At 37.5% G+C, this 26,518-nt stretch overlaps 1 protein-coding gene across 1 annotated transcript in view; it reads left to right on the top strand.

Moving 5' to 3' along the window:
• LRP1B (low density lipoprotein receptor-related protein 1B) overlaps positions 1-26,518 on the top strand; it is a 1,806,191-nt gene that overhangs the window by 1,659,497 nt on the left and 120,176 nt on the right. Inside the window, exons 78-80 of the mRNA XM_010853706.1 lie at positions 7,252-7,475; positions 8,912-9,018; positions 23,871-23,987. Of these exons, the coding sequence (XP_010852008.1) occupies positions 7,252-7,475; positions 8,912-9,018; positions 23,871-23,987 (448 nt within the window). The remainder of the gene's footprint in view (positions 1-7,251; positions 7,476-8,911; positions 9,019-23,870; positions 23,988-26,518) is intronic.

Raw genomic sequence — 26,518 nt, 5'->3', positions numbered from 1 at the left:
ACTTTTAAAAGACTTTAAAAAAAACCAAAACTTTAAGTACTCAACCTACCATTTTGCAGCCTGTTCTTTCAGATAGCTCTAATTTTCATCTCAGCTGTTGTGCTTGTTTAAATTGTAACTATCAGAAAAAAAAATTAACTATCATAAGGCACCTTGTCTTCTTAATTTCAGGTTACTCACATAGGGAGATGATGTCAAAATTGCCCCCATAAGTACCAACAAATTTTTTTGCTTACTGACTAATGCATAAAATTCATACATAGCAGGAGAAGGCAATGGCAACCCACTCCAGTACTCTTTCCTGGCAAATCCCATGGACAGAGGAGCCTGGTAGGCTGCAGTCCATGGGGTCGCTAGGAGTCGGACACAACTAAGCAACTTCACTTTCACTTTTCACTTTCATGCATTGGAGAAGGAAATGGCAACCCACTCCAGTACTCTTGCCTGGAGGATCCCAGGAATGGCAGAGCATGATGGGCTGTTGTCTGTGGGGTCGCACAGAGTCAGACAGGACTGAAGTGACTTAGCATGGTGGCTCAGACAGTGAAGCGTCTGTCTGCAATGCAGGAGACCCGGGTTCGATCCCTGGGTTGGGAAGATCCCCTGGAGAAGGAAATGGCAGCCCACTCCAGTATTCTTGCCTGGAAAATCCCAAGGATGGCGGAGCCTGGTAGGCTACTGTCCATGGGGTCGCAAAGAGTCGAACACAACTGAACGACTTCACTTCACTTCACTTCAAGGTTTATACAGAATGGATAAGGTTTTAAACTGTTATGTAATGTAGTGTTTAGAAGTTAAACACTTTCACAGATCATCTGACACAAAGCCTTTATTTTTATATGCCACATAATTTATGGGCTTTCTTGGTGACTCAGATAGTAAAGAATCCACCTGCAATGCAGGAGACTCAGGTTCAATCCCTGGGTCAGAAAGATTCCCTGGAGAAGGAAATGGCAACCCACCCCAGTGTTCTTGCCTGGAGAATTCTATGGACAGTGGAGCCTGGTGGGGTACAGTCCATGGGGTCACAAAGAGTCAGACATGACTGAGTGACTAACACCTTCACTTTCACTTTCATCATTTATGGAGAAACTAGGACTAGTTCTTAAACCAACTTTCTGATTCCAAATATGTTATTTTCTAGGTTCCATAATATCTTTTGTTTAGCTGGTAGTCCAATTGAAAGTTTTGACTGAGTTTTGATATTTATGGTAGGTAGGTGGTAGATCATAACAAATAAGTTTAAAGAACACTGAGTATGTTTTAAAAATGATAAATCACATACAATATTCACCCTGATATCCAAAGACAGATTTGTTACTTTCTGGATACTGTCTGAGAATTATGTACTTTTATTTGGTTTCCTTTTCCTATAACAGAGCTTATGCCAGGTTGATGTAGTCCTAGTGTAGACCCTTATGGCTCAGCTGGTAAAGAATCTGCCTGCAATGTGAGAGACCTGGGTTCGATCCCTGGGTTGGGAAGATCCCCTGGAGAAGGGAAAAGCTTCCCACTCCAGTACTATGTCCTGAAGAATTCCATGGACTGTATAGTCCATCGGTTTGCAAACAGTCGGACACGACTGAGCAATTTTCACTTTCATTTTCACTTTAGATAAATACTACAAATTGTAGTAAAATTATTAAAATTGAAATAATCTTTTAAATTAAGCCTTATAAATATTCAGATTGAAATGATCTTTTAAGAATAGATTGCTGATAAAAGCAGAAGTTTCATCCCTGAAGTGGTTTTAGAATTTGTATATATTCTAGCTCTTAAATATAACTTTTTTGGGTTTTGGGGGAAGGGTTTCTCCATTGCTGTATGAGCTTGATTTAAATAACAATTATCTAGGTATTGTAGACTATTACTAAGCTGTGAAATTTAGTAATGTTCAGAATTTGTGTAGTCCTTTATTATTGGGCTTCCCTGGTACCTCAGCAGGTAAGAATATGCCTGCAATTCAGGAGGACCCGGTTTGATTCCTGGGTAAGGAAGATCCCTTGGAGAAGGGATAGGCTACCCACTTCAGTATTCTTGGGCATCCCTGGTGGCTCAGATGGTAAAGAATCTGCCTGCAATGTGGTATTGACTAATTTATGAGAATTTAATCTGATTCACATTTTGTGAACCAAAAACATAAATAATCTTATCATGACAGATGGATACCCCCATCCCCATCCCAGCACACACCCAAATTATTTACAGTGTTGTTATATCTGTGTTTTACTAGCATTGCATCAGGGGATAATTAACTTTATCAAAATGGACAGAATTTTCTTATATGTACACGAAGATGAAAAAATCAGAAACAAATGAAATATGTGGCAACTTCAATCTATCCTTGTGTTAACTATATTTTCTCAAATTATATTGCTAACTATAGGAATTTTGTTTTAAAAAAGACAGTATTTCCACAGTTCAAATGTTTGAATTCTCCTTTTATAGATTTTCCTCTTTCCTCGATTTAAAACAAATGTCTTAGTGACTTATATTTTTAGTTTACTGAAGCTGGCACTGTGACAGATACCTTACAATCTGCAGCTGTAAAGGATTAGTAGTTTAAAGCAGTAACCTCTAATTGTGTTACAATCAAGCTGCCAATTTTTTTGGCAAGATTTAAGCATTTCATTCAGTCAACTAATATATCTCTATAAAGAAGAATGCCTCAGGACTCAAAACTTTGGCTGTGTATTTAGAGAGCTTATTAGGAAAGAAATCATTTGTCTGGAGAAAGCCATCAAAATGTGTCTTCTACTTTGTGCAAAAAAATGAGAAATGCCTTTTGTTGTCTGGGTAACCACACGCCTCTGCAATCTCTTAAACACGACATATTGCATTAGTGCCTCTAGTTCATTGGTCTTTCTGTCTAGAGTGGGAGCCAAAGAGGCAAATTAGAGTTTCATATTCTCTTCGTGCTTCCAATCTGATGTGTTTGGTTGTTTTTCAATCTCTTTTGAGACAAATGGCGTAACCATCCTGTTTTTGTTATTCATTTCAGTCTCCAATCTAGGCCAAGAACCTCAGTTTACTTTTCCTGTGTTTTCCCACTTTTTGTGTTTACCTGATTGATTTTGAACTTCTCCATAAGACCCACCAGCAATTTGCCCTCCACCTTTCAACCAGCATTCATTCAATATGAGGTTCCCTTTTAGATGACTAACATAATCCTCCCTATTGGGCTTCCCTGATAGTTCAGTTGGTAAAGAATCAGCCTGCAATGCAGGAGACCCCAGTTCAATTCCTGGGTCAGGAAGATCCCCTGGAGAAGGACTCCAGTATTCTTTGATTTTCCTTGTGGCTCAGTTGGTAAAGAATCCATCCACCTGCAATGTGGGAGACTTGGGTTCAATCTCTGGGTTGGGAGGATCCCCTGAAGAAGGGAAAGGCTATCCACTCTAGCACTCTGGCCTGGAGAATTCCATGGACTGTATAATCCATGGGGTCACAAAGAGTCTGACACAACTGAGTGACTTTCACTTTCACTTTAAATGCAATCCTGGTCAAGCCATGAACAATAGAAAGGGATTCTTTCTTTCTTTCTTTCTTTTTCTTTTTTTTTTGGACTATTTATTTCTATAGAACTCACTATAAAGATGATTTCCTAATTTGGCCACGGTTTCCCTAACAATAAGACCATCTTGTTTCTGTCTTCTTGTTCATCTTTTGTTCAGTCTTGCTCTTTTCAGTGTTGAGAATCACTGAGCATTCAGTATGTTATGAGTCATTAAGGATGAATACCTAGTAACATCTTCACCTGGTTGCCATAATTCCCTGAGAATCATCTCGTCACTGATGATTCATGACTTTAGGTTGAATTTATTGGGTGTGACCATCCTTTACTCCATATTCTAACTACCTTAGTTGATACGGGAATGACATTAGAGATTCCTTGATCAAGGAACCAGAGAATAACTATATGTATTTAAATGGCTCTATAACTCATCAGTATCTCTTGTGCTCAGCATTTAAAAGTAACATTTATTCTAGTAATGTGACCTAAATTCTATATATCCTCTTAGAATTCACCATTAATAGAATTTTCTCCAGCCAGCTTTTCTGAAAAGTATCACAAAATCAGACTTCTGAATGTTCCATGATCATTAGGAATTTGAGATTTTAACTGTTAGCAGAAGAGGAATATAAATATAGAATGGAAAGATAACCAGCTCTTTTTTGAGCATGAGTGAAACAAAATGAAAATATTAAATTTAAAAAGAGGTACTTTGCATAAAATATGTCCTATTTAGCAAGGATACCACTAGGACAGAAAAATCATATAGTATATTAACATTTTATAAAGGCAAATTTGAGCTTCCTTGTTGGCTCAGTCAATAAAGAATCTGCCTGCAATGCAGGAGACTCAGGTTCTATCCCTGGGTTGGGAAGATCCGCTGGAGAAGGAAATGAGAAGCCACTCCAGTATTTGTGCCTGGGAAATCTCATGGACAGAGGATCCTCATGGTCTATAATCCATGGAGTCTCAAGAGTAGGACACAACTTAGCAACTAAACCACCAACCACCACCAAAGGCAAAATAGGGTATTCTTCTATGTTCGTGCTGTACAAGTACATGGTAAAAGATTGCTCCAGTGGTATTAAAAAAGATAAATATGCTCCAAGAGGCTTTATACAGTTCATAATGGTTATTTTCTCCTATTGTCTCTCATGTTTATAAATTTAAGATTTACATTGACATGTCCATACCATTTGTTGATAAATTTACTTTTAAATACTGCCAAATCAAAAGCAGCAATTACATTTAAGTTAAATGATACTGAAACACTTGAAAATTATTTTGTGGTTTGGCTAGGATAAATCTTTATATTTTACCCATTTATAAATATTATTTGTATGGAGTGTTTAGATAATGTTGTATTTCAGAGTACTTTTCATTTAACTTTAGGTAGCTATGAGATATCACTGGGTAGATGGGTAGTATTTAAAATTAGAGTAGAGAAATAAGGTACTGTAATATTTCAAAAGTTTAGTTTTTAAGTCAATCCGTTAAAAGACTAATAATAAAGGCCATTAGAAATTTCTAAAGGTTCTGTGTTTAATTTGAGCCATATTTTCCTTCCTTATGATCTCAGTAATCACAAAGCAGATGGCAACTTGCAATTCTTATTTCTTGGCATCTCATGTACTTTTTGAGAAGTTCAGTCTGTTTGTTTTTAACCCAAGCACAATTTAACAAAATGTGTTCACTAGTAAAACACAGAAAAAACAGTCATCTGTTAAAAACCCACATTTCCACTTGTTACCAGGTCTTAACGATGCTTTTACACATTGATGACATGTCTAGTTATAATCACCTTCAAATAATTGTTTCTAGTCTTGATATAATACCCCTGAGAATTCCTTCTCACTTTTGGCTATGCACAATAAACCTGAGCATGTCAAATTAATTATTACACTAGCTTCAGCTCAAAGTGATCAAGTTAATTGAAGGGCACAGAGCATACGTTATTTTCCTTGCTGTCTATTCCCAATGAACTCTTTTACCTTTGTCTCACAATAATTCAGTAATATAGTATTACACAGAAAATCCAAGCTAGCAGATTTAATATAAATGACAGAGTTTGTAACTTTCCTCGAAAGACGTTTTAATATAGCATCTCTCTAAATGTGCCTATTTGTATTAACATTCTTTTTCGATTTTAAATCAAATTATATATGGTAAGGATGCAGAGCAACTGTAACTTTATTAAATTGCTGAAAAGAGTGCATATTGGTAGAGATGCTTTGAAAGAAAATTCTAACCCTATCTATTCAAGCAAACATATGTATACCTTAAGCTTCAATAGTTCTATTTCTTATTAAATATTCAATAAAATGAGAGTTCATGTCCACCAAAAGATACATACAGGAATATTCATCATTTGTATTGTAATGGCCTAAAATTATTAACAAACAAAATATATATTACCAGTAAAATGGTAAACAAATTGATATTATTCATGAAATTAAATATTATCCAGAAATAAAAACAATTAAACTGACATACACAACAGTATGGATACATGGACATGATGTTGAATCAAAATCAGGCATTGAAGAGTACGATGATATTTATGTGGATTTGTTTAAACTGATCTATGACATTAGACATTATTATTATGCTTATTCTAAGAGAAATACTAACTGGTAGACATCATAAGTGAACCTTCTACAGTTCTGGAAATATTCTAACAGGGTGGTAGTTAAACAGGGGCAGTTCAGTTTAGTTCAGTTCAGTCCTTCAGTCGTGTCCGACTCTTTGAGACCCCATGAATCACAGCATGCCAGGCCTCCCTGTCCATCACCAACTCCTGGAGTTCACCCAAACCCACGTCCATCGAGTCGGTGATGCCATCCAGCCATCTCATCCTCTGGCGTCCCCTTCTCCTCCTGCCCCCAATCCCTCCCAGCATCAGAGTCTTTTCCAATGAGTCAACTCTTCACATGAGGTGGCCAAAGTATTGGAGTTTCAGCTTTAGCATCATTCCTTCCAAAGAAATCCCAGGGCTGATCTCCTTCAGAATGGACTGGTTGGATCTCCTTGCAGTCCCAGGGATTCTCAAGAGTCTTCTCCAACACCACAGTTCAAAAGCATCAATTCTTCGGCACTCAGCCTTCTTCACAGTCCAACTCTCACATCCATACATGACCACAGGAAAAACCATAGCCTTGACTCTGTGGACCTTGGTTGGCAAAGTAATGTATCTGCTTTTGAATATGCTATCTAGGTTTGTCATAACTTTCCTTCCAAGGAGTAAGCGTCTTTTAATTTCATGGCTGCAATTCACCATCTGCAGTGATTTTGGAGCCCAAAAAGTAAAGTCTGACACTGTTTCCCCATCTATTTCCCATGAAGTGATGGGACTGGATGCCATGATCTTCGTTTTCTGAATGTTGAGCTTTAAGCCAACTTTTTCACTCTCCTCTTTCACTTTCATCAAGAGGCTTTTTAGTTCCTCTTCACTTTCTGCCATAAGGGTGGTATCATAAACAGGGGCAGTGATAGGTAAAATTCCAATGAACTATATTCTTAGGACTTGTGAAATTATATACCTATTAAAAGTAAGAATAAAATATGTTTAAAAATCTATATTATAATTAATACCTGATCATATTTGATTCCCAAATAATCTATATTATAATTAATACCTGATCATATTTGATTCCCAAATAATCTCAATATATAGATATAGAAAACTCCACCAATTTGCTTTTGCAAATACTGTGATTTGTTGTTTTGTTTTCTTTTAGTGTCCTGAATTTAGAAGGCCCAGGGACATTGCAGTTGACTGGGTTGCTGGAAATATTTATTGGACCGACCATTCTCGAATGCACTGGTTCAGTTATTACACTACTCACTGGACCAGTTTGAGGTACTCTATCAACGTAGGGCAGCTGAGTGGCCCCAACTGTACCAGACTCCTAACAAATATGGCTGGAGAACCCTATGCCATTGCTGTAAATCCTAAAAGAGGGTAGGTTAATAACATGGTTATTGATGTTTCTTGATATGACTATCCATTTTTAGAGATTGTCCCACCTGTTTTCTATAGTGTTGTTTTTGGATAAGTGTTCAACATAGAGTCACAAGACTTGTGAAAATCCCTCTACTCCTTCTGTAAAAAAGAATGTTCTTTTCATACCAAATGGTGGTGAAAAATTTGTGTTTTTCTCTGAACAGTTGTATAAATGTACTTTATACATTTAGTGTCTGTATATGTTGTATATACATTCAGATTAATGAAACTGATGTGAAAAGTGTAACCACTATTGTTAATCTAAAACTAATCTTTTGAGATGTTATATATAATGTTTAACCATTTTAAGTGTAGAATATTAGTGATTTTGGCTATTTCTGGTAATAAAAAATGAAAGCATATGTATAAACAGACTTTAAAAATGTAATACAAATATGTCCTTTATTTTACTTGATTTGTTTTTATTTTTTATTATTTTATTTTTCATTTATAAGCAGTGGCCAAAAAGAAATAGGGAAATGTTAAATAAAACTCCTAATCATCCATAAAGTGGACCATTAGATCCTGAGTAAAAAGAAGCAATTGTTTACTTAATAGAATTAAGCAGTGTGGTATCTTCTAAGTTAGAAAATTATTTCTGTTTGAGGAAATAGTTACTTTATCATAAAAGAAAACATACTGATGTATCAACCATAGTAAAATGAATTCTGTCACAATAAGAAGATGGTTTCAAGTGTTAGGATATTCTTCTTCTAAAGAAATTTTCAAAATTGAGCTTTGGGAATCAAGTGAACCACATTTTATCCTGTTAAACAGTAACTCTAAAATTTTAGTAGGAAATATGGGCTTCCCTTGTAGCTCAGTTGGTAAAGAATCTGCCTGCAATGCAGGAAACCTGGGATTGATTCCTGGATCAGTAAGATCCCCTGGGGAAGGAAATGGCACCCACCTCAGTATTCTTGCCTGGAGAATTCCATGGATAGAGGAGCCTGGTGGTCTACAGTTCATGGGATTGCAAAAAATCAGACACAACTGAGAGACTAACACTAGTGTGAGTGAGTGAGTGAAAGTCGCTCAGTCGTATCCGATGCTTTGCAACCCCGTAGACTATACAGTCCATGGAATTCTCCAGGCCAGAATACTGGAGTGGGTAGCCTTTCCCTTCTCCAGGAAGTTTCCCAACCCAGGGATTGAACCCAGGTCTCCTGCATTGTAGGGGGATTCTTTACCAGCTGAGCTATCAGGGACTAGTGCATGACTATTTAAAACCTTGATTCCACAGCCCTCTCTTGGAGGTCTTTACTCTGCATATTTAGAGTTAGTCCCTTTATCAGGGACTCTAAGGTGATTCGAATGCACAGGATCTTTTCAGACCTTGTTTGGGGCTATGCCAGCATTGTCACCAGGCTAATCAACTTGACCTATCTCTTCAGGATGATGTACTGGACTGTTGTTGGGGACCACTCCCACATAGAAGAGGCCGCCATGGATGGTACACTGAGAAGAATTTTAGTACAAAAGAATTTACAGAGACCTACAGGTATGACATGTATCCCATACTGTCTAAAATATGAAATAGCAGGGTGAGACAAATTAAGAGAGTAGCATTGACATTTATACATTACCGTGTGTAAAATAGATAACTAGTGGGAAGCTGCTGCACAGCACAGGGAGCTCAGTTCAGTGCTCTGTGATGACCGAGAGTGGTGGGATGGGAGAGCTGGAAGGAGTGATCAAGAAGGAGAGAATATGTGTGTATATATATATAGCTGATTCATGTTGTTGTACAGCAGAAAGTAACAAAACATTGTAAAGCAATTATACTCCAATAATATAAAATGACATGAAATACTAAGCTAAATATTACAATGTTGCCATGCTTTCTGGTTCCATTTGGCAATGTAGTCATTTTTGAAAGCAGACAAAATAATTTATAGCATGACTTTATAAAAGTCATTAACATTGCATGTCACAGTTTTCCAACTTGAAACTCAGGTTCTTATCATACTTTTGGTGATATTATGGGGATGTTATTTGAAAATTACCTAAGTTATAAGGCTATCAGGATTTCACCTGCATGAAATTTTGACAGTTTATAGCACTGTATTAGGATGTTTTTACAGCTATATGTTAATGATATTGGGAGAGATGGTAAACTGCTAGAGGATGAGAGACTAAATGGACAGAGAGATGGTAATATGCACATAATTTTTGTGAAAGAGAGGTATGAAAGACATTCACAGCTTCTTTCAATCTAGCTTAAATCTCCTTTCCAGCACGTCATCTAAATCACCAGTCCACACTCTGTACTTCCCAGACTGCTTCAGAACTCAGCTTTTTTTTTTGCATTCCTATTCTTTCTCCCATGCCTTTTTCCTCTCACATCCCTCTTGTACAGTACCCTTCCAACTTCTATGAACTTAGCTGAATCTTACCAATCATTTTTGCTCTTTTTTTTCTAATTTTTTTGGCCTCATGGCATATGGAAGCTTGGTTCCCCGCTGTGCTGTGCTCAGTCACTAAATTGCATGAGGCTCTTTGTGATTCCATGGACTGTAGCACACCAGACTTCTCTGCCCATGGAATTTTTCTGGCAAGAATACTGGAGTGGGTTGCCATTTCCTTCTCCAGAGGATCTTCCCCAACCAGGGATCAAGCCTGCGTCTCTTATGTCTCCTGCATTGGCAAGCTGATTCTTTACCACTGAGCCACCTGGGAAGCGCCTTAGTTCCCCAACCAGGGATCAAACCCACAGCCCCTGCATTGTAAGCACCAAATTTTAACCACCAGACCACCAGGGAAGTCCCTGAATTTTATCAGTCTTGTAAGGTCTAAATTTAGTCCTTCCTCAATAAAACATGTTCACAATGTAGAAGCCTCAGATATTTTTGCTCCCTCCCCACTCACCCACTACATCTGCATCAGAAGGACAGCATACATTTTCTATAGCACATGTTATTTAACAGTGAGGCTTTGCAGTCTCTTTCACAGTAGAAACTTTATATTTGGTGTGTGTATATATATATATTTACTTTCAATGTACCTACTGCCTTTTCCTCCAAATAGATTGTTTTTACCCATACAGAAGGTAGGAACGCTTGGGATTGAGTTAATTTATATAGATGTGTCTCTTGTCAGTGATTTAACAAACACTAATTAAAGACTCACCTGGTGGCAGAAATTGTTCCAAATGCTGAAGAAATAGTTCCTGCCCTTGTTGAGAGAATTCCGATTCTCATGAAACTGACCTTCCTATATAGGACAGAACATGTAGGATACATCATGTCAGATGTATGTAAAAAAAAATATAGGGAAAAAAAAAACATGAGGGATGCCTAGTTTGAGAGAGTACTATTTTAGTTATGATTATCAGAGACGTCATCTCTAGAAAGGTGATATTTGAGAAGATAACTGAATAAAGATAGATAGCAAGCTATGTGATTATGTGAGGAAAGAGCTGTCCAAGCAGAAAGAGTGTAAGTTATGAGTTAGGAATGAATCTAGCACGTGAGGAAAACAGCAGTGATGTTAGGACAGTGGGCCCTCCATATCCATGGTGGGTTGAATTTGCTGAAGCTGCTGATTCCGAGGGCTGAGTGTAATATGCCATTTTATGTAAAAGACTTGAGCATCAGTGGGTTCTGGTACCCACAGAGGATCCTATAACCAATGTCCTGTGGATACCATGGGATGATTGTATGCCTTGAAGCATATGAGCAACTGGAGACTGAGCATATAAGCTTATCCTCACGTGCTCATATTCTCATGAGCGTGTGCTCCACATGAGCATATGGAGAACAGGATATGTGGGAATGACAAGCTGACCAGAGGCAGATCATCTAGGACCTGAAACATTCTGATAAGGATTAGATTCTGTTCTGGCTTTAAGGGGGGACATTTGAGGATATTGAGGAAAGTGGCATAATCTGTTCAAACACAATTTTAAAGAACTTTTGACTAATTTTAGACTTATATAAAATTCAGACAGTTGATTAAAAAAAAAATGTCTGATTTAACATCTTACATAGTCATAGTAAAGGCTTCCCTAATAGTTCACTTGGTAAAGAATCCACCTGCAATGCAGGAGACCCCAGTTTGATTTCTGGATCGGGAAGATTCGTTAGAGAAGGGATAGGCTACCCACTCCACAGTATTCTTGGGTTTCCCTTGTGGCTTAGCTGGTAAAGAATCTGCCTGCAATGAGGGAGACCTGGGTTTGATCCCCGGGTTGGGAAGATCTCCTGGAGAAGGGAAAGGCTACCCACTCCAGTATTCTGGCCTGAAGACTGTATAGTCCATGGGGTCAGACATGATTGAGTGACTTTCACTTACTTTCACTTTCATAATCATAGTATGAGTGAGTGAGTGAGTGAGTGAAGTCGCTCAGTCATGTCTGACTCTTTGCGACCCCGTGGACTATAGCCTACCAGGCTCCTCTGTCCATGGGATTCTCCAGGCAAGGATACTGGAGTGGGTTGCTATTTCATTCTCCAGGAAGTCATAGTCATAGTATACATGACATTGTTTTCATTTTAAAATATGACTCAGGAAGCAATGTATAGAATTGCCAGTCTGAGATCCTTAGGAGGGAGCCTGAGACAGGGGTTCTTGGGAAGTTTGTTTATGAAAGGAATGCTATTCCCTGGTTATCATGTGTTGCAGTTGTAGACATGGCCAACCTAAATCAATGAGATGGAGGTGTGTGTGTGTGTGTGTGTGTGTGTGTGTGTACTCAGTTGTTCTGCTCTTTGCAGCCACATGGAGTGTAGCACACCATGCTCCTCTATCCATGAAATTTTTCTGGCAAAAATACTGGAGTGGGGTGCCATTTCCTAATCCAGGGAATCTTCCTGACCCAGGAATCGAACCCATGTCTCTTGCATCTCCTGCATTGGTAGGCAGATTTTTTTTATAACTAGCACCACCTCGGAAATCCTCAGATGAAGCTATCTCACAGATTATTGGAAGTCTTAGTTCTGGAGCTCAAAGCAGAACTAGACACTTGGTTTGGGGAATTAGCAACAGAAAGTTGATAACTGAAACTTGCTGGAGTTGTTAAGAGGGATGCTGCTGCTGCGGCTGCTAAGTCGCTTCAGTTGTGTCCGACTCTGTGTGACCCCATAGACGGCAGCCCACCAGGCTCCCCCATCCCTGGGATTCTCCAGGCAAGAACACGGGAATGGGTTGCCATTGCCTTCTCCAATGCATGAAAACGAAAAGTGAAAGTGAAGTCGCTCAGTTGCGTCTGACTGTGAAACAAAGAAGCTTCCTAGGGCAGAAAGGGCAGAAATGTGTGAGATGGTTATGTTTAGAAGAGTTAAGGTCAAAAGTGCAGACAACAGAGGTGTTTGAGCAATAGGAGCAAAGCAACAGAATTCAGTGTCACAGTAGTTGACAGAAAAGTTTCAAAAGGAAGATAATATACCCAATTGGACATAGCATAGTGCCTTACACAGAATAAATACAGAGTAGTAGAAAGAGTCTTAGCCTTGAATTTAATTGGCTTGTGTTAAAATTGAGCAACCTGTATAAACTTTGAGCACTGAAGTCCTCACTTGTAAATTGCATGTGACAATATTTACCTTATGGAGAATTGATATAATTCATTTAAATCAGATATTAAAACCAATGTAAATTAATTGGTATAATTTCTTGAATATCTAAGAGGCTAAGAATAACTATAGGAATAATAAGCCATGTATTAATACTAAAACCTTACATTTGTATCTTGTATAAGACATAAGATATATCCACCATAACTCACTCCTCCAGGGGATCTTCCAACCCAGGGATTGAACTCAGGTCTCCCACATTGCAGGTGGATTCTTTACTGTGTGAGCCACCAGGGAAGCCCATAACTCCTGAATATCAATTTTTAAAAAATTTTTATCCACGTTTATAAATATCATTTAGTATACTTTGTTGACTAGTATTCTCATTTTATATGTTCAAATTCTAAAAGATTTTTTAAAATCCATATGCTACATGTAAAATCTATTGCTGTATCTATTGAGCACCTGCTTATTGAATTTCCTAGTATTGGAAATGCTAGTCTTGTATTATTAGGGAGGATTTTATTCCATCAAGGAGAAATATCTCTATTATCTTTTCATCTGTCTTAAATTTATAGTGATTAATAACTTCAGTAATGCAAGCCAAATGTTACTGATATACAAATAAATAAAAAATAATATCAGAAGATTTTTAGGAAATAATAGATAATTTAGATTTCATGAATAGCATAATACTAGAAAGTAACAAGGGAAAGTTGGTGATCATTCTGTATATATATACACACACACACATATATATATATACATTATATTAATATGCTAGAGAAAATGTGCACTTATCCAAATATATTTTATAAGATTTCCTTCCATACAAGTACATTAATTGCTTATGGTTCCTTAGAAACATCATAGGTTTATGTATACCTATATTATCTCTTTTCTTGGTGTATGTTTATAAATATTTGCCCTGACTCCAAAGTTATGAAACTGAAATCAGTAACTATAATAATACCTCTTTTTCTCTCCAAGTGTAATGTCTTATTATTTACATCTAGGGTTAACAGAAAACGCGATTTTTCCTTTACACAGACATGAAGACTATGTGCACTAGGATACAGTGCATTTGGTTATGCTCTGTACTCAATAGAGTGTAAGTGATACTAGTATCATGAACAGCACTAGGAGTAGAAATAAACGTCTCTATCCCTTTAACTCCTGTGCATTTAAAGGTTAGAATTGTACTATCTGATTGTATAGGCACACCACCCAGGTAGCCCTGTGTTTATTCACCACCAGCACTGCCATTGCTTACTTTCCAAAATCAAAAGAATACCCCAATTCTCTGGGCATCGAAAGCACTGCTTATCTCCATACTTGGTTCTCAATCACCTATTGCTTTAATGATATATAATCATTGACTCGTTAATGCTTTAATGTATAATCTATGTGCCCAACAAGATCATAAATAGCTTAAACCAACACCATTATGAATATTCTTGATATATCCCCTATGGAATATTACCTATAATTAGTATATGTTTAGTCACTGAGTCTTGTCCAAATCTTTGTGACTCCATGGATTGCAGCATGTCAGACTTCCCTGTCTATCACCAACTCCCAGAGCTTACTCAAAATCATATCCATCAAATTGGTGATACCATCCAATGATCTCATCCTCTGTCATCCCCTTCTCCTCCCACCTTCAATCTTTCCCAGCACCAGGGTCTTTTTTAATGAGTCAATTGTTTGAATCAAGTGGCCAGAGTATTGGAGTTTCAGCTTCAGCATCAGTCCATCCAATGAATATTCAGGACTGACTTCCTTTAGGATTGACTGGTTGGATCTCTTTGCAGTCCAAGGGATCCTCAAAGTCTTTTCAAGCACCACAGTTCAAAAGCATTAAATCTTTGGTGCTCAACTTTCTTTATAGTCCAAATCTCACATCCATACATGACTACTGGAAAAACCATAGCTTTGACTAGATGGACCTTTGTTGGCAAAGTAAAATCTCTGCTTTTTTACATGCTGTCTAGGTTGGTCATAGCTTTTCCAAGGAGCAAGTGTCTTTTAATTTCATGGCTGAAGTTCCCATCCACAGTGATTTTGGGGCCTCAAAAAATAAAGTCTCTCATTGTTTCCATTGTTTCCCCATCTATTTGTCATGAAGTGATGGGACTGGATGTCATGAAGTGATGGGACTGGATGCCATGATCTTCGTTTTCTGAATGTTGAGTTTTAAGCCAACTTTTTCACTCTCCTCTTTCACTTTCATCAGGAGGCTCTTTTGTTCTTCTTCACTTTCTGCCATAAGGGTGATGTCATCTGCATATCTGAGGTTATGATATTTCTCCCAGCAATCTTGATTCCAGCTTGTGCTTCATCGGGCCCAGCATTTCACATGAGCATATAAGTTAAATAAGCAGGGTGACAGTATATAGCCTTGACGTACTCTGTTCCCAATTTGGAACCAGTCTGTTGTTTCATGTCCAGTTTTAACTGTTGCTTCTTGACCTGTGTGCAGATTTCAGAAGGCAGATCAGGTGGTCGGGTATTTCCATCTCTTGAAGAATTTTCCACAATTTGTTGTGATCCACACAGTCAAAGGCTTTGGCGTAGTCAATAAATCAGAAGTAGATGTTTTTCTGGAACTCTTTTGCTTTTTTGATGATCCAACAGATGCTGGCAATTTGATCTCTGGTTCCTCTAACTTTTCTAAATCCAGCTTGAACATTTGGAAGCTCATGGTTCACATACTGTTGAAACCTGGGTTGGAGAATTTTGAGTATTAATTTGCTAGTGTGTGAGGTGAGTGCAATTGAGTGGTAGTTTGAACATTCTTTGTCATTGCCTTTCTTTGGGACTGGAGTAAAAACTGACCTTTTTCAGTCTTGTGGCCACTGCTGAGTTTTCCAAATTGGCTGGCATATTAAGTGCAGCACTTTCACAGCATCATCTTTTAAGATTTGAAATAGCTCAATTGGAATTCCATCACCTCCACTAGCTTTGTAGTGATGCTTTCTAAGACCTGTTTGACTTCACATTCCAGGATGTCTGGCTCTAGGTGAGTAATCACACCATTGTGGTTATCTAGAGGTAAGCCATGAAGATCCTTTTAGTTTAGTTCTTTGTATTCTTGCCACCTTTTCTCAATATCTTCTGCTTCTGTTAGGTCCATAAAATTTCTGTCCTTTATTGTATCCATCTTTGCATGACAAGTTCCCTTTGTATCTCTAATTTTCTTGAAGAGATCTCTAGCCTTTCCCATTCTGTTGTTTTCCTCTATTTCTTTGCATTGATCACTGAGGAAGGCTTTCTTATCTCTCCTTGCTATTCTTTGGAACTCTGCATTCAAATGGGTATATCTATCTTTTTTCTCCTTTGCCTTCACCTCTCTTCTTTTCTCAGATATTTGTAAGGCCTCCTCAGACAACCATTCTGCCTTTTTGCATTTCTTTTTCTTGGGGATGATCTTGATCACCGCCTCCTGTACAATGTCAGGAAGCCCTGTCCGTAGTGCTTCAGGCATTCTGCCTATCAAATCTAATCCCTTGAATCTATTTCTCACTTCTACTCCACAATTGTAAGGGATTTGCTTTAGGTCATACCTGAATGGTCTAGTGGTTTTCCCCAATTTCTTTAATTTCAGTCTGAATTTGGCAATAAGAAGTTCATGATCTAAGCCACAGTCAGCTCCTGGTCTTGTCTTTGCTGACTGTATAGAGCTTCTCCATCTTTGGCTGGAAAGAATATGATCAATCTGATTTGGTTTTGACCATCTGGTGATGTCCATGTGTAGAGTCTTTTCTTGTGTTGTTGGAAAAGGGTGTTTGTTATGACCAGTGCATTCTCTTGGCAAAACTCTGTTAGCCTTTGACCTGTTTTGTTTTGTACCCCAAGGTTAAATTTGCCTGTTACTCCAGGTAGCTCTTGACTTCCTACTTTTGCATTCCTCCTATAAAGATGAGGACAACTTTTTTGGGTATTATTTCTAGAAGGTCTTGTAGGCCTTCATAGAACCGTTCAACTTCAGCTTCTTCAGCATTACTGGTCGGGGCATAGACTTGGATTATTGTGATATTGAATGGTTTGCCTTGGAAATGAACAGAGATCATTCTGTCATTTTTGAGATCGCATGCAAGTACTGCATTTTTGACTCTTTTTGACTATGATGGCTGCTTTATTTCTTCTAAGGGATTCTTGCCCACAGTAGTAGATATAGTGTTCATCTGAGTTACATTCACCAATTCCAGTCCATTTTAGTTCAGTGATTCCTAAAACGATGTTGATGTTCACTCTTGCCATCTCCTGTTTGATTACTTCCAATTTGCCTTGATTCGTGGACCTAACATTCCAGGTTCCTATGCAATATTGCTCTTTATAGCATCAGGCTTTACTTCCATCACCCATCACATCCACAACTGTATGTTGTTTGTGCTTTGGCTCCGTCTCTTCATTCTTTCTGAAGCTATTTCTCCACTCTTCTCCAGTAGCATATTGGGCACCTACTGACATGGGGAGTTCATCTTTCAGTGTCATTCCTTTTTTCATTTTCGTACTGTTCATGGGGTTCTCAAGGCAAGAATACTGAAGTGGTTTGCCATTCCCTTCTCCAGTGGACCATGTTTTGTCAGGACTGTCCACCAAGACCCGTCCATCTTGGGTGGCCCTACATGGCATGGCTCATAGTTTCACTGAGCTAGACAGGGCTGTGGTCCATGTGATCAATTTGGTTAGTTTTCTGTGATTGTGGTTTTCATTCCCTCTGCCCTCTGATGGATAAGGATAAGAGGCTTATGGAGGCTTCCTGATGGGAGAATGACTGGGGGAAACTGGGTCTTGTTCTTATGGGCAGGGCCATGCTCAGTAAAACTTTAATCCAATTTTCTATTGGCGGGTGGGGCTGTCTTCCATCCTTGTTATTTGACCTGAGGCCAAACTATGGTGGAGGTAATGAAGACAATGGTGACCTCCTGCAAAAGGCCCCATGCATGTACTGCTTCACTCATTGCCCCTGACCCCTCAGCAGAGCACTGTCAACCCATGCCTCTGCCGGAGACTCCTAGACACTCATGGGCAAGTCGGGGTCAGCCTCTTATGGGATCATTGCTCCTTTCTCCTGGGTTCTGGTACACACAAAGTTATGTTTGTGCCCTCCAAGAGCCTGTTTCCCCAGTTCTATGTAAGTTCTAGTGGCTCTATGGTGGGGTTAATGGCGACCTCCTCCAAGAGGGCTGATGCCATACCCAGGTCTGCTGCACCCAGAGCACCTGGCCCTGCAGCGGCTCACTGCTGAACTGTACCTTTGCAGGAGACATTCAAACACAGTTCTAGCTTAGTCTCTGTGGGGTCTCAGGGTCCTGGTACACAAGGTTTGAGCCCTCTGAGAGTCTCTGGTGGTTAACGGGTTTGATTCTAATTGTGATTTCTCTCCTCCTACCATCTTGTTGGAGTTTCTCCTTTGCCCTTGGACTTGGGGTATCTTTTTTGGTGGGATCTAACATTCTCCAACTGATGGTTTTTCAGCAGTGAATTGTAGTTTTGGAGTTCTTGCAGGAGAAGATAAGTACATGTCCTTCTGCTCCGCCGTCTTACACCACTCTCCTCAAGACTAACTATGTGTTGAATGAGTGAAGATATGAATGCATACCATTTTTAATACTCTAACCTATGTTATGGTATTAAGTTCTCTTTTCACAAATGTTTTAGGCCCAATATTAAATGCAAGAAGCATAATCTATATTCTGATTCAGTCAACTGTGTGGTGGGTGAGTAGGATGTACCATGAGAGTAGGAACATGATCTGTTTCAATCTTTGTTACATACTAGGACCTGACAGTGTGTGGTGCAAGGGAGGTACCTTACAAATATGTATTAATTAATTTCTTTTAAAAATGAATGCTTTTCATTTTTCCCTCCAAGAGAAGGGCATGTAAAATTATATGAGTTTGGTTTAATACCATATTATTTGATATACAAAAGCTTATTTATGTTACTTCTAGATCCTCTCAGATTGTGGCAGTTTCTGACTAAACAGAAAAATAAAGAAGTACATACTGGTCTGGTACAGTCATAATTATTTGATCCACTCAGCAAATTCTTTGTCCTTGGCCAACAAAAGATCTCTAATTAAATGAGATAGATTAAAAATTTAAGGACTATTGTTCAATTCCTTGACACATTATCTTGCTAACACTCATAAATAACTGTGTGTATGTGTGTGTGTGTGTGTATGTATGTATGTATATATATATATATATATATCAGTTCAGTTCAGTCGCTCAGTCATGTCTGACTCTTTGCGACCCCATGAATCACAGCATGCCAGGCCATCCTGTCTATCACCAACTCCCAGAGTTCACTCAAACTCATGTCCATCGAGTCAGTGATGCCATCCAGCCATCTCATCCTCTGTCGTCCCCTTCTCCTCCTGCCTCCAACCCCCCCAACCCCCAGCATCAGACTCTTTTCCAATGAGTCAAATCTTCACATGAGGTGGCCAAAGTGTTAGAGTTTCAGCTTCAACATCAGTTCTTCCAAAGAACACCTAGGACTGATCTCCTTTAGAATGGACTGGTTGGACCTCCTTGAAGTCCATGGGACTCTCAAGAGTCTTCTACAACACCACAGTTCAAAAACATCAAGTCTTCGGAGCTCAGCTTTCTTCACAGTCCAATTCTCACATCCATACATGACCACTGGAAAAACTATAGCCTTGACTAGATGGACCTTTGTTGGCAAAGTAATGTCTCTGCTTTTTAATATGCTATCTAGGTTTGTCATAACTTTCCTTCCAAGGAGTAAGCATCTTTTATTTCATGGCTGCAATCACCATCTACACTGACTTTGGAGCCCCATGAAACAAAGTCTAGCACTGTTTCCACTGTTTCCCCATCTATTTCCCATGAAGTGATGGGACTAGATGCCATGATCTTCGTTTTTTGAATGTTGAGCTTTAAACCAACTTTTTCATTCTCCTCTTTCACTTTCATCAAGAGGCTTTTGAGTTCCTCTTCACTTTCTGCCATAAGAGTGGTGTCATCTGCATATCTGAGGTTATTGATATTTCTCCTGGCAGTCTTGATTCCAGCTTGTGTTTCTTCCAGCCCAGCATTTCTCATGATGTACTCTGCATATAAGTTAAATAAACAGGGTGACAATATACAGCCTTGATGTACTCCTTTTCCTATTTGGAACCAGTCTGTTGTTCCATGTCCAGTTCTAACTGTTGCTTCCTGACCTGCATACAGGTTTCTCAAGAGGCAGATCAGGTGGTCTGGTATTCCCATCTCTTTCAGAATTTTCCACAGTTTATTGTGATCCACACAGTCAAAGGCTTTGGCATAGTCAATAAAGCAGAAATGGATGTTTTTCTGGAACTCTCTTGCTTTTTCGATGATCCAGCAGATGTTGGCAGTTTGATCTCTGGTTCATTTGCCTTTTCTAAAACCAGCTTGAACATCTAGAAGTTCATGTATTGCTGAAGCCTGGCTTGGAGAATTTTGAACATCACTTTACTAGCATGTGAGATGAGTGCAATTGTGCGGTAGTTTGACCATTCTTTGGCATTGCCTTTCTTTAGGATTGGAATGATATGTATGTGGGAGAAACCGAGTGGCTCAGTGGTGAAGAATCTGCCTACCAAGTAGGAGATGCAGGTTCAATCCCTGGGTTGGGAAGATCTTATGGAGAAGGGATCTTCAGCACACTCCAATATTCTTGCCTGGGAAATCCCATAGACAAAGGAGCCTTGTGAGCTATAATCCCGGTGTCACAAAGAGTCTGACAGGACCTAGTACCTGAGCACAAAAACTCACACAGAAGCACATATATGTGTAAAAATAACTTTAACATAGACTAATATCCAAAATGTTTTATAGGTAACCTCTCTCAGAAATTACTTAAAAAATTTTTTTAAATAAATTAGACATAGTGGTAAATATCTTTAGCTTCTTTTTGGACCCCTTTTATCACCTCTTAAATCAAGAATAGGGTATTGCACACTTGCTTGTTATTACTACCTTACAAATCTCAACTTTGCTATAACATGAAAGCTACATAATCTCTTTCTCCCTTTCTGAAAACATAATTTATTTCTCTTCTCCAGGTCTTCTCTCTTAAATATCACATTGGTATTATGGCCAGTTCTCATAGGATTTTGTTTCTGCCATTTTCCATCTTCTTTTTAGACCACAGTGGAAATAAGGGAACTAGTAGAAGGATCTTGGAAAAATTTAAAGTTAAAAGTTAGATTAAAAAATCCCTAAAATGTAAACTTAGTCTTGATATCATGGAAGATGTTAAAAAAAAATGATTAGAGCCATTATCACGTGCTCCTAAAACTTATCAGGACTTTTTTTTTATAAGACTTTCAAATTGTCCTTCTATTATGCTCAATTAGAACAAGTAGACATTTTATTTTAAATTTTATGTACTTTCACTGACTTGGTTCCAAATATTCACCATTCCCAGTTCAGATAAGAATGACTTTCCTGGAAATTTATTTTTTTCCCCACTTTATTTTTGCTTCTTTATTAAAGACAAAAAAGATGTAATATTTTAAAGATATAGAAATGGACTTGTTCTTTCATATAAACTTGACTTACCTCTGTAACAAAAAGTTAGTTTACTTCTTCTTTAACTTTTTAATTTAAAAGACTGTCTCTTTTATTAAATGCTTAGGGAGAAATCAAAGTCATTGATTTGTGGATTTCAGTTCAGTTCAGTTCAGTCATTCAGTCTTGTCTGACTCTTTGCGACCCCATGAATCGCAGCACATCAGGCCTTCCTGTCCATCACCAACTCCTGGAGTTCACCCAAACTCATGTCCATCGAGTCAGTGATGCCATCCAGCCATCTCATCCTCTGCTGTCCCTTTCTCCTCCTGCCCCCAATCCCTCCCAGCATCAGAGTCTTTTCCAATGAGTCAACTCTTCGCATGAGGTGGCCAAAGTACTGGAGTTTCAGATTTAGCATCATTCTTTCTGAAGAGATCCCAGGGCTGATCTCCTTCAGAATGGACTGGTTGGATCTCCTTGATTTAGGGGAATATAAATCCCACTCATCTAAAAGCTTGTGGTAAAATTTTTGCTTAGATGTAATTTCATCCAAAATAGTACAGTATGGGACTATAGCTGTATGTGTCTTAAGCCTAGACTAATACTGCAATGTATGACACATTTGAAAAAATTTTACTGCTGTTGAATCTGAAAAAACAATATTGGTAATTAAATTAGATTAATACCTATTGTTTTCTTCATTTCTATGATTAGCAAATTTAATATTTAAATGTAAAGATCAATTTGGTTGAGAACAACTTTTTTTTTTTTTTAATCTACCACTTTATTGTATAACACTGGTGGAAGGAAAAGAAAAGCATTTTAAATCTTTTGTAGACAATGATTTTGAAGTAGAATGGTGGCAGCAAGAAGTTGGATCATTTTATGTTTCACGTTACTCATAATTACACATGAAAAAGCTAAGACCTAATATCCACCATAAGTCCAAATAGCAGATTAATCATTGAGCAGAAACTAGTAAAACATGGGCCACTTGTTTTAATTGGTAAGTCATTTCTTAGAGGTTTATTGGACATAGAACATTTTTATATTACACCTGAGAAATATTTTTATTTAGTTTAATTATATTTGGGATAGACACATACATTACTGAAAAATTATTTCCAAATGATTTTCACCATGATATGTTTTCATTTTGATTGTTAAATTATGATCCATCTACAAGAAAGAACAATTAGTGTAAACTCAAAAATACTTTTCACTCAGTTGCCTTGCCTTTAAGATGGCATTCAATTTCCTCAATTTTTTTTTTCATTGAATGATCTCATTCAGAAAGCTTTTTAGCATGCAGATGTCAAAGGTAATTTGACTGCCTTGTAGTTTCAAAGTGTGTCGTACGTCATATCTATAGTCTAGCTACGTTGTAAAAATTGAATATCTACAGCAACAAAGATTTATTATAGAATTCATATGTTATGGGTCTTACTTTTCTAAACTGAAGGAAGTTTACCTAAGGAATTCTAAGCGTTGATGATATTTGTGCAACAAGACACTGACTAGATCCCAATTATATTATGAAATAAAAAATTGAATAAATAGAAAAACATTATTTTTTACTGCATGTCATTTTAGTCCAGTGGTATTCATTAACAGATACTGATAAAAAGAGATACATGACAGTCTCAGAGCAAATTAATGATTAGAGTAAAAAATTAGAGTGAAAAATGTAAGTACAATGAGAAACTTAATTAAGGAATTTACTATTCATTATTCTCTATTGTAAACATCAATCTTTAATCAATTTAAACTTCAGCCTGCACACAGGTGTCTCATAACACTATAGACCAACTCAAGGTGGTGAAAATATCTTATGATTAAGCTCATGAACCTTTTATTTTCTGCAAAATGCACCTTCATGAAAAGATTCAAAATATAGCTAATTACCTGGAATTATTTGAAACAATGGTTGGATAAATGGTTTAAATGATGAATTAATTCTGTGTGTACTATAAAGATTAAAAAAAAAAAGTCACAAGAAAGTCTTCTAGAAAACAACCATAATTAAGAAACCAGTAAGAGTAGAAGGGAGGGGTATTTAGGATGGCTTTTCCTACATGAAGTAAAAATATTTCCTGCTACACTGTATTACATAAATTCTGTGTGATTTATTAACACATATTTCAGATAGAGATTAAGTTATTTCATTTTTTTCTGATTTTTGCACTATCATGATATAGACTAGGTAATTTCTAAGCTGTTTAAAACAAATTTTCAATTATAACAATACATTAAAGAGAAGAAACATAATTTTAAATAATCTCAAATGTATTGCTGTCATTTGTCTGTGCGTGTTGATTTTACAGGTCTGGCTGTGGATCATTTCAGTGAACGGATATACTGGGCTGATCTTGAACTCTCTGTTATTGGCAGTGTTCTGTACGATGGTTCTGATTCTGTAGTCTCTGTGACCAGCAAACAAGGTTTGTGAAGTGCTTTAGTTTCTGCCTTTAATTACCACTGAGCATATTAAATAATGAAACATAGATACAATTATGAAAGCCTTACATTCTATATTTCCTCAATTTATGTCTCTTTTCAACTTACTGTGTAGTTTTGTGTGTGTGTTTGCATGGGTACTCAGTCATGTCCAACTCTTTATGACCCCACAGACTGTAGCCTACCAGGCTTCTTTGTCCATGGGATTCCCAGGCAATAATATTAAAGTGGGTTGCCATTTCTTTCTTCTGGGGATCTTCCCCATTCAGGAATCAAGCTCATGTCTCCTGCATCTCCTGCATTGGCAGGTAGATTCTTTACCACCTGGGAATCTCATTTCAACTTGTAGCTCTTAATATTCATCGCAATTTTCATTCCTACTACTAAGAATAACAAAGAGGCCACACCAGAAGAACTTCTTGACTCCAGGACAAATATGATGCATTGCTACTGGATTCAGAAAATATTCATTCTGTTTGTTGCTTCTGTGGATGTTCTTTTCTGAGCAGAAGACTTCGAGTAGTCAAGATTAGTGCCTGGGAACACTAATTTTTATTTCAAATTACAGTGATAAGTAGGAAATGAGTTACTTTATAGTAAAACATCATAGTAACATTTATTAGTATAGGTAATTGATAGGGACACTCTCATCCATGTGAAAAGCAATGTGTAAAAATTGAGAGTGTACTTCTTCTATAAATGACTGAAGAATCTACTGGTGCTCTTCTTTCATGGCACCCTTTTTACCTCCATCTCTATGTCTATCTTCTGTTTTTCACTCTCATTTTTTACTCCCTTCTGTGACTCACACTTTCCTTGCCAGGGAATCTCAGTTCTTTCTGCTTAATTTATTTCCCTTCATTTTCTCTTTCTCTTTCTTACCAAAACCCCTTAGCTATTTACCACAATTTGTTCACAACTTATACTAGAAGTTTTATATTTGCATACTAATTTACAAGTAAGTAAATAAGTTTTACTTACTTACTGCTTTGCTTCCAGTTTTTTTTTTCTTTCTTTCTTAAGCAAAAGCAGAGAAGCTGCTAGAAGAATAATTGCATTGAATTTTCACTGTGCCCTTACTAGAAGAGTGTGTTTTTTGTTTAATAACACTAAATGGAAAAAAAAATTCAACATTCATATAATTGATTACAAAAATTAACCCATTTTAGCTCAAATGTATATTTTACTATTTCAAGAAACAATAAAGAAAAATACATATTAAAAGGCATTTTATGTTCTACAACATTTAGATTATAAGTAAAATATAAATGTTGCTATTTCACTTTTTATAAATTTCAGTACCAAAGTTATATATTTTTATTTAAAAATCTCTAAAAATCCATTTTGTAAAATGTGAGAAATTATTATTACTGTTATTCTCAGCCACACTAATTGTATATATGATTGACATTCACCAATTTGTTTTCTTTATACTATTTCTAAAATAGACAATAGAATGTCAGATTTAGGGGGATTATTTTACTATTCAAAACCAATTTATGATTGATAAAATTAATGTTCAGACAATTAATTTGACCATTAATTTTATACAGTGGTGGTGACAAATAGATTCAAGGGATTAGATCTGCTAGACAGAATGCCTGAAAACTATGGACAGAAGTTCATAACACCATACAAGAGGCAGAAACCAAAACCAACCCCAAGAAAAAGAAATGCAAGAAGGCAAAGTGGTTGTCTGAGGAGGCCTTACAAATAGCTGAGAAAAGCAAAGAAGTAAAAGGCAAAGGAGAAGAGGAAAGATATACCCAACTGAATGCAGGGTTCCAGAGAAGAGCAAGGAGAGACAAGAAAGTCTTCTTAAATAAACAATCCAAAGAAATGGAGGAAAACTACAGAGTGGGAAATACTAGGGATCTCTTCAAGAAAATTGGAGATACCAAGGGACCATTTCATGCAAATACTGGCACAATAAAACACAGAAATGGTAGGAACTTAATGAAGCAAAAGAGATTAAGAAGAGATGGCAAGAATACACAAGAACTTTACAGAAAGCTTCTTGATGACCTGGATAACCATGATGGTGTGTGTGGTCACTCAACAAGAGCCAGAGAGCCTAGAGTGTGAAGTCAAGTGGGCTTTAGGAAGCGTCTTTACTAACAAAGCTAGTGGAATGGAATTCCAGCTAGGTGATGGAATTCCAGCTGAGCTACTTCAAATCCTAAAAGATGATACTGTTAAATTGCTGCACTTTAAAATCAGCAATTGGAAAACTCATTAGTGGCCACAGAATTGGAAAAGATCAGTTTTCAATCCAATCCCAAAGAAAGGCAATGCCAAAGAATGTTCAAACTAGCATACAATTGCACTCATTTCATATGCTAGCAAGGTAATCTTCAAAATCCTTCATGCCAAACTTCAAGAGTGCGTGAACCATGAAATTCCAGATGTTCAAGCTGGATTTAGATAAGGCAGTGGAACCAGAGATCAAATTGCCAACATCCACTGGATCATAGAAAAAGCAAGCTGCTGCTGCTGCTAAGTCGCGTCAGTCATG

This window comes from Bison bison, unplaced genomic scaffold, assembly GCF_000754665.1.
Source record: "Bison bison bison isolate TAMUID 2011002044 unplaced genomic scaffold, Bison_UMD1.0 scf7180017864330, whole genome shotgun sequence".
Taxonomy (NCBI): Eukaryota; Metazoa; Chordata; class Mammalia; order Artiodactyla; family Bovidae; genus Bison; species Bison bison.
The sequence above is the reverse complement of the archived record's forward strand: the minus strand, read 5'-3'. Positions and strand labels throughout refer to the sequence as shown.